The sequence below is a fragment of the Mus pahari genome, chromosome 3, assembly GCF_900095145.1.
Source record: "Mus pahari chromosome 3, PAHARI_EIJ_v1.1, whole genome shotgun sequence".
In the NCBI taxonomy this organism is placed as follows: domain Eukaryota; kingdom Metazoa; phylum Chordata; class Mammalia; order Rodentia; family Muridae; genus Mus; species Mus pahari.
In genome coordinates this window covers 113,889,973-113,905,395 of record NC_034592.1, presented here as the reverse complement: position 1 = coordinate 113,905,395, position 15,423 = coordinate 113,889,973, and the positions used below count along the sequence as shown (strand labels likewise).

The 15,423-nt window shown below is 44.6% G+C and overlaps 1 protein-coding gene across 3 annotated transcripts in view; it reads left to right on the top strand.

Moving 5' to 3' along the window:
* The window catches only part of C3H20orf194 (chromosome 3 C20orf194 homolog), a 122,705-nt gene that overhangs the window by 55,058 nt on the left and 52,224 nt on the right, over positions 1 to 15,423 (top strand). For all 3 annotated transcript variants that reach the window (XM_021192496.2, XM_029536920.1, XM_029536921.1), the window contains exons 15-20: positions 2,669 to 2,713; positions 3,343 to 3,388; positions 7,832 to 7,949; positions 9,720 to 9,790; positions 11,669 to 11,719; positions 12,903 to 12,990. In XM_021192496.2, the coding sequence (XP_021048155.1) occupies positions 2,669 to 2,713; positions 3,343 to 3,388; positions 7,832 to 7,949; positions 9,720 to 9,790; positions 11,669 to 11,719; positions 12,903 to 12,990 (419 nt within the window). The remainder of the gene's footprint in view (positions 1 to 2,668; positions 2,714 to 3,342; positions 3,389 to 7,831; positions 7,950 to 9,719; positions 9,791 to 11,668; positions 11,720 to 12,902; positions 12,991 to 15,423) is intronic.

Here is a 15,423-nt window from a genome sequence, read left to right as displayed (position 1 = left end):
AAAAAAAAAAAAAAATTAAGATCCCCTTGTCCCTTATAATTTAGATTCCACCTCTCATTTTGAGAAATGTTCAAGTCAAATAATAGGATGTATGAAAGAGATCCATCGTGATCAATATGGAGTAACTACATCAGGAAAACATATGTCTGTTTTGAAACTAGAATATGAGGCAGATTCGTACTGGAACTGTGGGAGCCTGACCGGCCTGGTGCCAAAGCTTCGGAGAAGTAGGGGAACCGGAAAGGCAGAGTTGCAGAAGGGGCAGGAGATCACTAATAAAAGAGAGCTTACTTCAGCTCCTCTCCTTCCTGGCAGCAGGGAGCCAAGTTTCTTGAAGTCCTGCTGTCACATCCCCAGTATGTCCTGTTAGCTCTGTGCTGGCTTTGTCCTTACCTACATTTTCATGAGCTCAGTCTACTCCACCCTTCGCCCCCCAAGAGGACCGTGTGTGTAGTTTTATACAAAGGTCATGAAAGATCAACACTGGAAAGTTTATTTAAGAATACTTTGAGCCAGGCTTGGTGGCATATGCCTCTAATCCCAGCACTCCAGAGACAGAGACAGTTGGAACTCTGCATGAGTTAGTGGCCAACCTGAGCTGCATGGCGAGCTCTAGGTCAGTTAGAGCCACATAGTAGGACACCTTATCTTTTAAAAAAAAAAAAATCTGGACATGCTCTGCCTTACTGCCTGTTAGTGCATGTCCCACGTTGTTGTACATCTGTGGTTTCTGAGTAGTGAGAAAGGCGCATCTGATAGAGAGGTTAGTCAGCCGACATGACAGGAGGGATTCTGTTGTCATCTGCAGCTCATGGGTGAAGGAAGAGCCAGAACTCGTTGATGCCAGACTTCCAGCTTTCCTTGCAGGTCTCCTTTCCCAAAGCTCCCAGTTTTGAAAAGGGAGAAATGAAGGAAGCCCCCCACCCCTCCTGTGCTGCCCGGCACCCTCTGTTGTTAAGGCCTTAGTTGAGAATGTGCTTCACTTCCAAGCTGTGCTGATTTAAGCACAACAAGGAGCCTTCCACGTGTGTTTCTGAGCTGAGCGCTTGCTCTGTAGAGTGATTGGGCAGGTAGATCTTAGTCGCTGTGGTAGTAAGTCCTCCTTCTCTATTACCACCCAGGCTGATGCAGCCGTTCTGGGCCTCCTGTTACTCCAGCTCTTGCCCATGCCCAGGTTCTTGGGTCTGAATGAACCATCCTAGCTGGAGGAAGGCAGGAGGAGAGAGCCTCCCAGGCTAGTTAGTGTTCAGACTGAAGTCATAACTGCTTCTTCCATCAGACCGCCTCACTGAGGTCCCTAACACATAAGCACTTCTTCTAGAAGGGGAAGGAGGATGGAGCAATTAATAGACACAGGAAGCTCACACGTTACTGACTCATTCTTGCTGAGACATAAAATTAAGCTTACATAAGCACATGCAATTTAAAGATTTCCTTGGGCTGGCAAGATGGTACTCACTGCCAACTCTGAATTCAATTCCCAGAACCCACATGCAGGAGAGAACTAATTCCTGCAAGTTGTCCTCTGACCTTCATACGTGCATGGTGGTGTGCTCAATGCCACACACACACACACACACACACACACACACACTCTCTCTAAATGTTTTTTTAAAAAAACTTTTTCAGAAAGAATAAGTCAGGTCTGAGCATAATTGTACATGCCTGTAATTCAACACTCAGGCAGAGGCAGAGAGGCAGAGAGGCAGCATCTCCGCAAGTTTGAGGCCAGCCTGATCTACCGAGCAAGTTCTAGGCCAGACAAGGCTACATGGTGAGACTGTCTCAGGCAGACCCTTGTCTCCCAGGGGGAAAGCAGGAAAGCTCTTCTTCAGCCCTGAAGTTTGACCCTGCTGTGGATCCATAGCAGTTACTATAGCACCTTCTGCTTGGGTTCAGAGAAGGGCTAGGAGGTTGACCCAGAGGTACTAAAAAGGAGGGGACCAGAGTAGTCTGTCGACACCGAGGAGCAGGAGGCCTTGGGCCAGGAGAGGGCTATTCCTGGTCAAGCTGCATTGGGTATTGTGTCTGTGCACAGCCAAGAGCTGAGGCAGTCTTGAGAAGCAGCACAGATGCAGGGCCATGGGTAGAATAATATCCTGGCTGGGCAGTGGTGGCGCACACCTTTAATCCCAGCACTCGGGAGGCAGAACCAGGCGGATCTCTGAGTTCGAGGCCAGCCTGGTCTACAAAGTGAGTTCCAGGACAGCCGGGGCTATACAGAGAAACCCTGTCTCGAAAAAAAGCAAAACAAAACAAACAAACAAACAAGAAGAAGAAGAAGAAGATGATGATGATGATGATGATGATCCTGGCTTCACACCTGCTGATGTCCTGGGATCTTGAGAAAGGCATCTAAATAGCTAAGGAAGAATGACCCTATAGCTGTAGAAGGGATGCCTTTGATCCCAGCACTCAGGAGGCTGAGGCAGGTAGATCTCTATGTATTGAGAGTCAGCCTGATCTACAGTGAGTTGTAGGACAACCAGAGCTGCAGAGTAAGACCCTGTCTCAAAAATAGAAACAACAACAACGAAGAACATGGATTCACTTGACTGAGTGGCGTTGGCAGTCTGGGAAGATACAGGGGAAGCAAGCATTTCAGAGGATTCTAGCTCAGTCCTGAACACGAGACTTGACTCCTGGCTTGTTTTCTTTTTCTCTACAGCTCCAAGGTGACTTTTCATATACATGCTGTGAATAACCAGGGAAGGTAGGTGCAATAATGGTGACTCCTTTCATGGAATAAAGAGGCTGTCCAATTGTGGTACATTGTCCCTGGAATCTCAACACTCGAGAGGCAGAGACAGGAGGACCAGGAATTTGAGACCTGAATGTCACTGAAATGACTCAGGAAGTGGCAAAAGGAATAGAAGTTCAGGGTCATCCTCTGATGCCTAGAAAGTTTACAGCCTTCCTAGGATACATAAGGGTGTTGGATGTGGGATGGGGCGGGGGGAGAGCTCTTATAGCTGCAACCATTATTGGTGTCAGCACATTCTACTTGGGGAGAGGTGCCATTCCACACTTGGTCCTAGGCTTGACTGAGTCCCTGTACCCAATTTTTATCCCATGGGAAGTTGGGAGACTGGGATCAGGCACTAACATTATTACCTTTTCCAGTGATAATTCTATACACATGTAACCCAATGCTTGTTGTTTGTCCTTTGTTGAGGCAAGGGTCTCATATGGTCCAGGATGGCCTTAAACCTCTGTGTTCCTGCCTCCACTCCTCAACTGCACAGTGAATTTGAGGCCAACCTGGATTATATGAGATCCTGTTTTAAAACAAGGAGAAGCCATAATCCTTTAATGTATTTCTCTACTGTCTCTTTCTTCTAGAATTGTGCCTCTGAATAATGAAGATAGCTTATCCTTTGTGAAAACGGTAAGCAGTTAACAGACTTGTTACAAGTCAGTTGCCTGAGAATGGCTACAGAGGGACATCTGCAAAGGATTTGTTGTAAGAGATAGCTAGAAAGTTCTGCAGGCAGCCGAGGCTGTGACAGCCTTGTGAGGAACTGTGAACTGAATACAACAAACCAAATTTTCAGTGGTTTGTTTTTTAAGTTTTATTTGTATGTAATGCCACATGTGTGTTGGTGCTGGAGACCAGAGGCTATCAGATTACCTGAAGCTGGAGTTACAGGCAGTAGTGAGCTGCCCAGTGTTGGTGCTAGAGCCAAACTCGGGCCTTCTAGAAGAGCAACATATGTCCTAACTGCTCTTGTTGCCTTAACAGGCGCCAGAGGGAAATTAAACAACAGTCCACAGATGCCTGTGTATCTTGTGAAATTAGGAAGTCAGGGCACAATTTTCCATAGTTTCTGCTGGGACCATGGAATGATTTTAAAATGAACTGAGCCAGGCAGTGGTGGCACATGCCTTTAATTATATGTAATTACACTGTAGCTGTCTTCAGACATTCCAGAAGAAGGAGTCAGATCTCGTTAAGGATGGTTGTGAGCCACCATGCTGGGATTTGGACTCTGCACCTTTGGAAGAGCAGTCAGGTGCTCTTACCTGCTGAGCCATCTCACCAGCCCTGGCGCATGCCTTTAATCACAACACTTGGGAGGCAGAGACAGGTGGATTTCTGAGTTCGAGGCCAGCCTGGTCTACCAAGTGAGTTCCAGGACAGCCAGGGCTATACAGAGAAACCCTGTCTCGAAAAACCAAATANAGTTCGAGGCCAGCCTGGTCTACCAAGTGAGTTCCAGGACAGCCAGGGCTATACAGAGAAACCCTGTCTCGAAAAACCAAATAAATAAATAAATAAATAAATAAATAAATAAATAAATAAATAAAAAGTTTTTTTAAAAATTAAAAAAATAAAAAATAAACTGAGTCAGGCATGGCATACCTTTAATCCCACCACTTGGGAAGCAGAGGCAGGTAGATCTCTGTGAGTTTGAGGCCAGCCTGGTCTACATAGTTCCACACCAGCTAGGACTACTTAGTGAAACCCTGCCTCAAAATAAATAGATAGATAGATGGATGGATGGATGGATGGATGGATGGTGGGCAGATGGCTGGATAGTTGCTGGGGTAAAGTGTCATAACCCATGGACTTGGTCTGAGGAAGTCAGAATTTGTAGGCTAGATTCAGCCACAAGCCAAGGGCTCCATTTTCTCCAGGACAACCCTGATGTAAAGAGAGTTGTCAAACAGAACATGAGAAATGGTCGGTTGCAACCAAGATTCTGCTTGTAGTATGCATGTCTGCTTTGTTAATTCCAGAAGGCTTTGGTCATGGGCAACTGGGCGGAGGAGCTGTGGATGACTTGGTACAAATATATCTTCTCTTCCCCCTCCCAAAAAAATTAATAAAAGGTATCCCCGTCCCTGGTAGAAAATCACCTCAGAGCTCTTAGCACTACAAGAATAGTTTGTAAGGTTGTGAGTAGTGAACATTTATACTCTATATGGTCCCTTTGAAAAAGTCTAAACTAGCCTCATGGTGGTAGTGCACACCTTTAATCCCAACACTTGGGAGGCAGAGGCAGAGGCAGGAGGCAGGAGGCAGGAGGCAGGAGGCAGGAGGCAGGAGGTAGGAGGCAGGAGGCAGGAGGCAGGAGGCAGGAGGCAGAGGCAAGAGGCAGAGGCAGGTTGATTTCGGTGTTTTTAGGCCAGCCTGGTCTACATATTGATTCCAGGCTAGCCAGGGATACTTAGTGAAACTATATCTTTAAAAAATTTTTTTTTAATTTGAGATATTGGAAATCATTTAGTTTTTATTTTTTTATTTCTATGTCTTAGATTTGTTTCTATTTTATATGTATGGGTGTTTTGCCTGACATGTATCTGTACATACTACTGTGCAGTAGGTACAAGGCCAGAAAGGGTGCTGAGCCTCAGAGATAAGAGTTTCAGATGGTGTGAGCAGCCATGTGTATGCTGAGAATCAAACCCAGGTACTTCTGTGCCAGTACTCTTAACTGCCAAGCCATCTGTCCAGCCCCAGATATTTCCCTGCTGACCTCTAACCCCTGACTTCTCTTAGATTTTTGTGCATCATTTTTGAAGGTGTTTTGTATAATAATAAGTGATTTGTAACAAGTTAGATTTTTGTTATTTTTTGTTATTAATTCATTCAAAGCCAGGCACTGTGCCATAGCACTATAGTGTCAGCTACTTGGGAGACTGAGGTAGAGAATTCCTTGAGACTATAAGTTAGCGACCAGCCTGGGGAGTATACTGGACTGCACATATGCACCAAGCTCTGAATTTTCTGCCTGCACTACTTACATTGTTCAGTCTCTAATGAAACTCACTTATGTCATTTCACACAATGACCTCTGGGGCCTCCATGCAGGGACTCCCCTGCCACACAGTCTTGGCATCAGTGGCTCTCCTTAGCCACAGAGGAGTGTATCTATCTTTCGTGACTCTAAAGCAGAACCACGTGGATGACTTTGCTAAATTCTGTTCCCAGCTTAGGATGCACCCTCACCCCCTTGGACCACACTCGCAGCAGCTTTTGCTTCTTGTTCCTGTTGAAGAGCAGACAAGTCCTTTTCCTTTCCCAAGTGGGATCTTGCTCTAAGGACACTCTCTTTATTCCAGGGCAGATTTGGACTCTCTTTAATGGCACTAATACCCTTAACAGCTGCATCCTTTCTTCCTGTACAAGCCTCCAATGTCCCTTTTCTCTCTTTAAACTGGACATTTTGTATTTCTTTCTGCTCCACTTGTTCTTCTTTATTGTAGACCAGCATAAGAGTGATTACTGATAATTGTGCAACAGAATTAGTATTTGTCTTGGATTCTCTTCTGCCAAGGAAACTATTCCATTGCTTTTAAGTGTATCCTCAAGCCACATCTTAGGAGGAAGATAGAGGACAGCCACATTCTCTGGAATAGTATCACAAGAACAGGTTCTAGCCCAGTTGCTAATACTGTTCCTACCCACCCACCCCGAAACCCATTAAGTTAAACCTTCACAGTTTGCATGGCTCTCAGCACTGCTGTCTCCCAAGCTCCGACTACGATGGCTCATTAAACTTACAGATAATTGCCTGTGTGCCTGACTTTTCTTTCTTAGTGCCTCTCTTCCCCCTCTTAAACCTTATGCTTTAATCTGTGCTAAAATGTCTTTATTAAGTCCCAATTCTTAAAAAATAAATGCTACTAGACTCTGAACATTATGGCACTATGACAAGTCAATCTGATAATTCAGGTGGCTATTGACTAACAGATAAGTAGCATACTTACTGGGTGCTCTGGTCAAAAAGATAATTCATATCCTCAGCAAGATGGGGAGAGAGAGCATAAAGTGTAGTCATTCTCTCCAGAATGGAGAGCTAGCAAAAAATGTAATCATTCTCTCCAGAGTGGCTTACAGTTTGAAAGCCATTTGCTGCTTATTTCTGGAGTTGACCTTTAATATTTTTTGACCACTGTTGTCCCTGAATATCTGGAATCACAGTAAACACAGCCGTGGCTAAGGGGAGGAGACTCTGCTGTGCTAGAAGGATCCTTTACAGGTACTCCTGTGCACTCAGAAATACCCGTGGAGCCATGTGTACACCAGCATAATGAACACCTCTCCCAACATCTTTCCCAGCTCACTGAGAGAGAGCTGAAGCCTAAGCTTTACTCTGATGCTGTGGGGTGTGACGTGTGTGGGGGTTCAGAAACCTGATGCTGTGGGGTGTGACATGTGTGGGGGTTCAGAAGCCTGGAGTCTGTAGGATGTGGGAAGTCGTAACTAAGAGTGAGGGCTGTGGGGCTGGAGAGATGGACAGGTCAGCAGTTAAAGCATTGCTGCTCTTGCAGAGGACCTGGATTCAGTTCACAGCTCCCATCACGGGGGCGGGGGGAGGACTCACAAGTGCAACTCCTGCTCCAGGACATCCAACACCACCTTCTGGTGTCTGTAAGCACTTAGACGTACACAACATACACATAAACAGACACAAACATACACATAAATTTCTTTTTTGTTTTATCAAGACAGTGTTTCTCTGTGTAACCCCAGTAGTGGGTTTAAAGGTATGCACCACCATGCCCAGCAATAGATAAAAAATTTTGAATTTAAAACATTTAACAAGTTTAAAAATTAAAGAAGAAAGAAGAGACGGAAGACTGTGTTGTTTCTTAGGAAGATGACAGTTGGATGGAATTTATAAAAATACTGCCTTTCAACCTGTGCATGTCTCTAATCAGGGATCCGTCACCTGTTGGAAAGTCTGAGGCACCTTCCAGTTCAAAGTGTATTTCAGCATAGGTCCTTAGAGATTTGTCAGTATTCTTTTGATTATGCCTGTTTCCTGTGGACTTCTGAATTGCTCGGCTGATAATGACCTGGCTCTGCTTCTCACTGACACAGGCTTGTATGACTGTCTATGACATTCCTGACTTGCTGGGAGGAGGAGGAGGAGGATGCTTAGGATCTGTGGTCTTCTCGGAGTCCTTTTTGACATCTCGAATCTTGGTTAAAGAGAAAGGTAAGCCAAAGATGACATAAACTGATTAATACATTAGACTATTTAAAATAAGCAAGTGGTATAAATTGTAATTGATGAATAGTACTTATAAATTAATAAGAAAAGTTTTATTCAGTAGTTACATGGTCAAAAATACAAACAGGCTGTTCATGGAAGTAGAAAATAAACAATAAGAAGGATGGATTTATGTATGAAGATTTGCAGCCTCAGTAATGGTCAAGAGGCCACCATTTAACATAAAAATCAATTTTCATTTACTACTCTGAAATGCCTGGGGGAAACCCTCCTGTCTTAGTCAGGGTTTCTATTCCTGCACAACATCATGACCAAGAAGCAAGTTGGGAAGGAAAGGGTTTATTTGGCTTACACTTCCATACTGCTGTTGATCACCAAAGGATGCAGGACTGGAACTCAAGCAGGTCAGAAAGCAGGAGCTGATGCGAAAGCCATGGAGGTTTGTTCTTTACTGGCTTGCCTCCTCTGGCTTGCTCAGTCCACTCTCTTATAGAATCTAAGACTACCAGCCCTGAGATGGCACCACCCAAAAGGGGCCTTTCCCCCTTGATCACTAATTGAGGAAATGCCCCACAGCTGGATCTCATGGGGGCATTTCCCCAACTAAAGCTCCTTTCTCTGTGATAACTCCAGCTGTGTCAAGTTGACACAAAGCTAGCCAGGATTTTAACAGATTTTCAGAGTTTCACACATGTTCAATGCTCCAATCAAAGGGCAGTTTACCTCATCTGTCTCAGTAAAATCACCCTGCTCTCTTAAGTTACTTTTCTTTTGCTGTGACAAAACACTATGACCAAGGCAACTTATAGAAGAAAGAGTTTAATTAGGGTTGTGGTTTCAGAGTGCTAATGTCCATGATGACAAAGCAAAGATAGAACAGCGGGAACAGCTGAGAGCTGACAGCAGGAGACTGAGAGAACTCTGGAAATGAGGGGGGCTTTTGAAGCGACACACCTCCAACACACACACACACACATGAGCGCACAAGCATGCACACACATCCCCCCAAACATAGCCACACCTTCTAAACCTTCCCAAATAGCTCTACTAATTGGGGACCAAACATTCAAACATACGAGCCTATGGAAGCCATTCTGAAACCACAGAACTCCTTTATCTGACCTCCATAGCCTTTTTCATGTAAAATTGCATTCAGCACAACTCAAAGTCCTCATAGTCTTTCAATCTCAATACTGCTTAAAGGTCCAAAGTTTAAATCTCTTCTGAGACTCAAAGCAATCTCTCTTTTAAAAAAAAATTATTTATTTTTATTTTATGTACATTGGTGTTTTAACTAAGTATGTCTGTGTGAGGGTGTCCAATCTCCTGGAACAGGAGTTAGAGACAGTTGTGAGCTGCCATGTGGGTGCTGGGAATTGAACCCGGTGCTCTAGAAGAGCAGCCAGTGCTCTTAACCGCTGAGCCATCTCTCCAGCCCCTCAAAGCTATCTAATTGTAAGCTCCTGTAAAATCAAAAGAAAGTTACATACATCCAACATCAATGGCACAGAACATTCACTTCAAAAGGGAGGAATCGGGGTACACTGAGGAAATACTTGACCAAAGCAAAACCAAATCCAGCAGAGCAAACTCCAAATCCTGTGGCTCCAGGTCTGTGGTCAAAGGACTTAGACGGCTATGCCTTCCAGTTTGCTGTCTCTAACACCTGGTGATATAGGTGTGTGCAAGTAGGCCTGCAAGGTGGATGGGCTAAGGTGGCTAGACATAACTGACATGTCTTTGGTCTTCCTACAGATGGCACTATTACCCCAGAGACCAGCTACATCATCCTGACAGCTGCCATCCCCAGATTCTGTTCCTGGCTGGTGAGTATTATGTACGGGGTCACAGTGGACCTAACCAGAAAATCCTGAGGCAGACCTTTAAGGAGGAACCTCCTTATGGAGTCCCTGGAGGGCTGTTAGATTGTGATGTAGCTTTTATTTAGGGAAGAGAATCCAATTATAGTCTTAGAAAGCTTCAGAAAAGGAAGCTAAGTTATTTGTGAAGTCGTGCAAGGAAGACATTACATCAACACCCCCACGCTGGAGATGAGAACACTGTAGCCTAGGCTGATGGGTACCCAGGGACTGGTTCCAGTGCTTCATCGAGGCTCTGCCTGTCCAGGGGCTCACAGACTTTGAGACGTTGATTCCTGCTATGGTCAGAGTGATTGCTGCTGTTTTTCTAAGTATCTCTCTACATGTAGAAAAACCTCATTTTCTTTGACGAAGCTAGGTCTGAAATGCAGTTTGGTTTCATTGTTGGTTTGGTTTGATTGTTTTGTTTGTTTTGTTTTAGACTGGGTCTCGTGTAACTCAGGCTGGCCACAAACCCTCACTGTGTAGACAGGGGTGCCTTGAATTCTTGATCCTTCTGCCTCTGCCTTCCAAATCCTAGGACTACATTGCATTACCATTTCCATATTAGTGTTTTGAAACATAGAAAATATATTAGCAGGAAATCTTGTATTTAAAAGTTTAAGTACTATCTGGGTGTGTGGCAATGGCCTTTAATCCCAGCAGTGGGGAGGCAGAGGCAAATGAATTTCTGTGAGTTTGAGGCCAGCCTGCTCTACAAATCAAGTTCCAGCATAGCCAGAGCTACATAGAGAAACCCTATCTTGAAAATTAAAATAAAATGAAACAAAACAAAAGGTTCAAGTACTGCAGTGATGCACGAATTTCTTGATGAGAGCATATAAGTCCACAGAAAGAAGGGTGATGAGCAGACGGACTGGTAAGACAGCTCCTAATGCTTCCCAGGAGTGAGTGGAGCTTGGTGACTTCAACACACAGAGCCTGGAGTCTCCCTTTTCCTAAGCTGTGTTCAGGGTACTGCAGGTTATCTTGTTAGGACAGGACAAGGTTAAAGGGGAGTCTCATTTTGTCCCAGCTGAGTCTGCAGAGGGCACTGAAACGTAACTCTTTTTTTATTAAAAGCTTTTCATGTAATTTGCTTCCAGTAATTAAGTCTCAGTCACTTGAGATTAAACATGCACAGCACAGTTTACATGACGTAAACAGGCAAGGTAGTACATGCAGGCCCAGCACTGGGAGGCTGAAGCAAGAGGATTCCAGGTTTGAGGTGCACCAGGATTCTATAGCATTACATAGCGAGTTCTACAGCAGCCTGGATGGAGAGTAAGACCTACCTGCCCTTAAAAGACAGGTCTTAGAACTTACTTTAGAATCTGTTTCTATAGTTCTGATGTAGTTATGGGAGGAACACAAAGTCATCCTTTAACATTGTTGTATAAGAGTGCACTCAAGCCAGGCATTGTGGCACACACATTTAATCTCAGCATTCAGTAGGCAGAGACAGGCAGATCTCTATGAGTTTGAGGCTAGCCTTGTCCACATAGTGAATCCTAGGCCAGTCAGGGCTACATAAAGACACTGTCTCAGAGTACTCGCCAGAAGTATTTTACTGTATTCCCATTCATTATAAAGTGATCTTCCCCTACAGCAAAAGGTAAATGGAGATCAGGCACCATCCCCATGTATCTGAGGCTTATTAGCTGGACCTAAGGTCCTTGGAGAAAACCCACTTTGGCCTAGAGCTTGAGCCCTGATGACATCAGTACCTTTGCAGGATGTCAGGACTAAAAGAACTAGATGTGGTCGAGTGACTACCAGGCAGAGACAGCACAATTCTATCCTTGAAGCTCTAAATTCAAAACTGTTCATATCTATTGGACACAGGTAGAAGATAATGAAATAAAATTGTCTGAGAAAAGCCTGCAAGCAACAAAGGTAAGCAGCACTGTTGTTTCCAGTGATAAATCATTATTAGCATGGGAGATGGGGCTGGAGAGACAGCTCAGCGGTCAGCATCACACTCTGCTCTTGCAGAGGGCCTAGGGTGGGTTCCCAGCACCCACATGGTGGCTCATAACTGTTTGTAGCTCTAGATCCAGGAGACTCAGTGCCTTCTTCTGGCCTCCCTGGGCACCAAATACATGCACTCAAGCAAATAAATAAATAAATGCACTCATACACATAAATAGTTTTGTAAGATAGCCCAAATATAAGCAACTTGTAATGATAAAATATTTCATCTTGGTGCTGGAGAGATGGCTCAGCAGTTAAGAGCACCGACTGCTCTTCCTGAAGACCCAGGCTCTGTTTCTAGCACCTACATGGTGGCTCACAATCATCTGTAACTCTACTCTTGGAATCCTATGCTCTCTTCCAGCCCCCAAAGGCACCAAGCATTCAAATGTTACACAGACATACACGCATACAAAAACACCCATATGTGTAAAATACATAAATAAAGTTAAAACTATTTTTTACAATATGTCATCCTACTGCTAAGCAGAAGAAGATTCTGTTCTTTTTGTCTTTGACTCCTATTCACATTTCCCACTTCCTGTTAGGTCTCTGGGGAAGAGAAATGCTTATGGGAACAAAGGGAGAGGGATTCCATGAGGGATCAAACCTAAGGCCTGTGCATTCTAGTCAGCACTCGCTACCAGGGAACTAGCTACCTGTATTAAGCACAGTTAAAGCCGATTCCAGATTGGCCTGACAGAAGCTGAGATGGCAGAGCAAGGAGAAGGTGACTTCTTTTTCACAGACGTCAGTGCACTAGAGCAAGAATACCACAAATAGGGTACAGAAGCCAGATGTGATAGGGAGTACTCAATGGTCTGTCTCTACAATCAGGAAGCTGAGTCAGGAGAATCACTGCAAGTTCTGGGCCAGCCTGAGCTACAGTGAAACTGTCACAAAAAACCACCCAAAACTCAGAATTCAGATTGTCTCTGTTATGCCAAAGAACCAGATGATTATATCGCTGTTATGCCAAAGCACATGGTATATCTAAGTCTGACTCAGCGTTTTTAGTACTGATAAAATGGATAAGAGTTTGATTCTGTTCACTTTTATGCTGTACGTCACCAGCCTTTTATTATTGTTGCTAATGTTTTTAAAGGGGGACGACTGTTTCTTGGGCACGTTGCTAACAGGAGGAAAAGGAGCGTATCTTTATTCCAACAGTCCACAGTCCGGGCCTGAGGAAGGTAAGCGTCTATGACTGTGTTATTGGCTGTGTTATATGCAGGGGTTAGCACAACTGGTGTGGTTAATAGTACACATGCTCTTTGGAAAGAGTGTTGTTTTCCTGTGGCTGTTTCCCTTTGGCTCAACCACTCATATTTTAAAACAATACATCATTATTTTTTTTTTTTTTTTTTTTTGGTTTTTCGAGACAGGGTTTCTCTGTATAGCTCTGGCTGTCCTGGAACTCACTTGGTAGACCAGGCTGGCCTCGAACTCAGAAATCCACCTGCCTCTGCCTCCCGAGTGCTGGGATTAAAGGCCTGCGCCACCAGGCCCGGCTATATACAATACATCATTATTAACTCAGAGTTTTGCAAGTCAAAAGCCTAAGCAAACAGGGTCTGGTGGCACATGAGTCTAATCCAGCATCAGGAGGGCAGAGGCAGGACGGTCTGACCAGGTGTCAGGGGGAGCCTGGACTACATGGTGAGTCTGGTGCCGTCCAGGGCTGGTAATCAAATAGTCTTAACAAAGAACACCAGGCAAGCTGTGATGTGGCCCAAACCAAGGATCAACCAGGCTTGACTGTTTAATTTAGAGGCTCTGAGGGAAGAGCCTATCTCCAGGCTTATCTGAGTTGTGCGTCCACCACTTCCCTCTGTTTATAGGACTGAAACCCCCATTTTATGCCTAGCTACTGGATATGGACTACCTCCCTGGAACCCTCAGCAACCAAGAACGGCCTTGGTGTTGAATCTGCTCTCTGACTTCTGTGATCCTTACTGTTTTCCTTACTCAGTCACAAGTCACCCAGTTGCAAGCATCTCATTCATCCTTTTATGGCAGCAGTTGAAGGCCCTAAATCTCATGGGCTCAGAAATTGCAAATGTCATCATGATCATCTGCAGGGACTGGATAGATGGCTCAGCAGTTAAGCATACTTATTGCTCTTGCAGAGGATCCAAGTTGAGTTCCCAGTACCTGTGTCAGACTACTCACAGTCCCTCTTACTTCCAGGGGATCCAAAACCTTTGGCTTCCGAGAGCTCCTGTACTCAAGTGCACATGCCCACACATAAATATAAACATACATAATTTAAAATATTTTTTAAAAGAAAACCTTAGCCAGATGGTGGTGGTGCACGCCTTTAATCCCAGCACTCAGGAGAGAGAGCCAGGAGGATCTCTAAGTTCAAAGCCAGTCTGGTCTACAGAGTTGAGTACAGGACTATACAGAGAAACTCAAAAAAAAAAAAAAAAAAAAAAGAGAGAGAGAGAGAGAGAGAGAAGAAAAACCTTTTTAAAAGACGAAACATCTCCAGGCATGTCCTACCTGTGGCCCATGAGACATCTGACATAGGGTATCTGTGAATACAGCCCAACACAGCGTCATGAAGTTAGTGAAACATTGAGTTTTTGTTATGCAGATTGTGTGGGGTCCAGGGAACTTGATTTTATGGTTCTCAAGTGTGACCTTCACAGATGACAGTTGTGTTTCGGTGTTAAAGCTGGGCACACCTGAACCCTGTAAAGATAAGGCTCAGGACAGGAACCAAGGGCAGATCTAAAATGGAACTTAGCTCTCTATGGACTCATGAAACTAGAGGACTAACTGCTTGTACCTTGCTCTCCCAGTATAAAGGCAGAGCTAGCCTGGGATAACCACTGCAGCATCAGGTTCAAAAGCAGGATGAGTACGTGAAAAGCCTAAACTTCTGCTTCAGGACCCATCTGGGAAGCAAACTGAGCCTGGTGTCCAGGCCTTTAACCTCAGCCATGGGAGGTGACGGTCAGGGGATCTCAAGTTCAAGACTAGCCCCTGGGTAACACAGTAAAGCCTGTCTCATCTCACAATAAAAGTAAAAGCATGTGAGCTTCCAGAGGACCTGAGTTTGATTTCTACCACCCACATGATGGCTCACAGCTGTCTGTAATCCCAGACCCAGGGGATCTCATGCCCTCTCTGGTCTCCAAGAGTACTTTGCATGCACTGATGCACTTACAGACAGACACAGACAGACAAAATACTCATATATGGATTTTTTTTTCAAGGCAGGGTTACTCTGTATAGCCCTGGCTGTCCTGTAGGACCTCTGTAGACCAGGCTGGCCTTGAACTCACGAGAGCTACACTTGCCTCTGCCTCCAGAGGACTGGAATTAAAAGCATCTGCCACCACTTCCCAGCCAAAATAAAAAAAAAATTTTTTGGAGACAGGGTTTCTCTGTATAGCCCTGGCTGTCCTGGAACTCACCTTGTAGACCAGGCTGGCCTCAAACTCAGAAATCCGCCTGCCTCTGCCTCCCGAGTGCTGGGATTGAAGGCGTTCTCCTTCCTTTTCATAGTTTGTCCTTTTCAATGTAAGCTGCAGTGTTTTCTTAATTGAAAATGTGGATTTTCTTAAATATCTTAAGTGGATTTCATTTCCCTGTTCCTTTTTTTTTTTTTTTTTTTT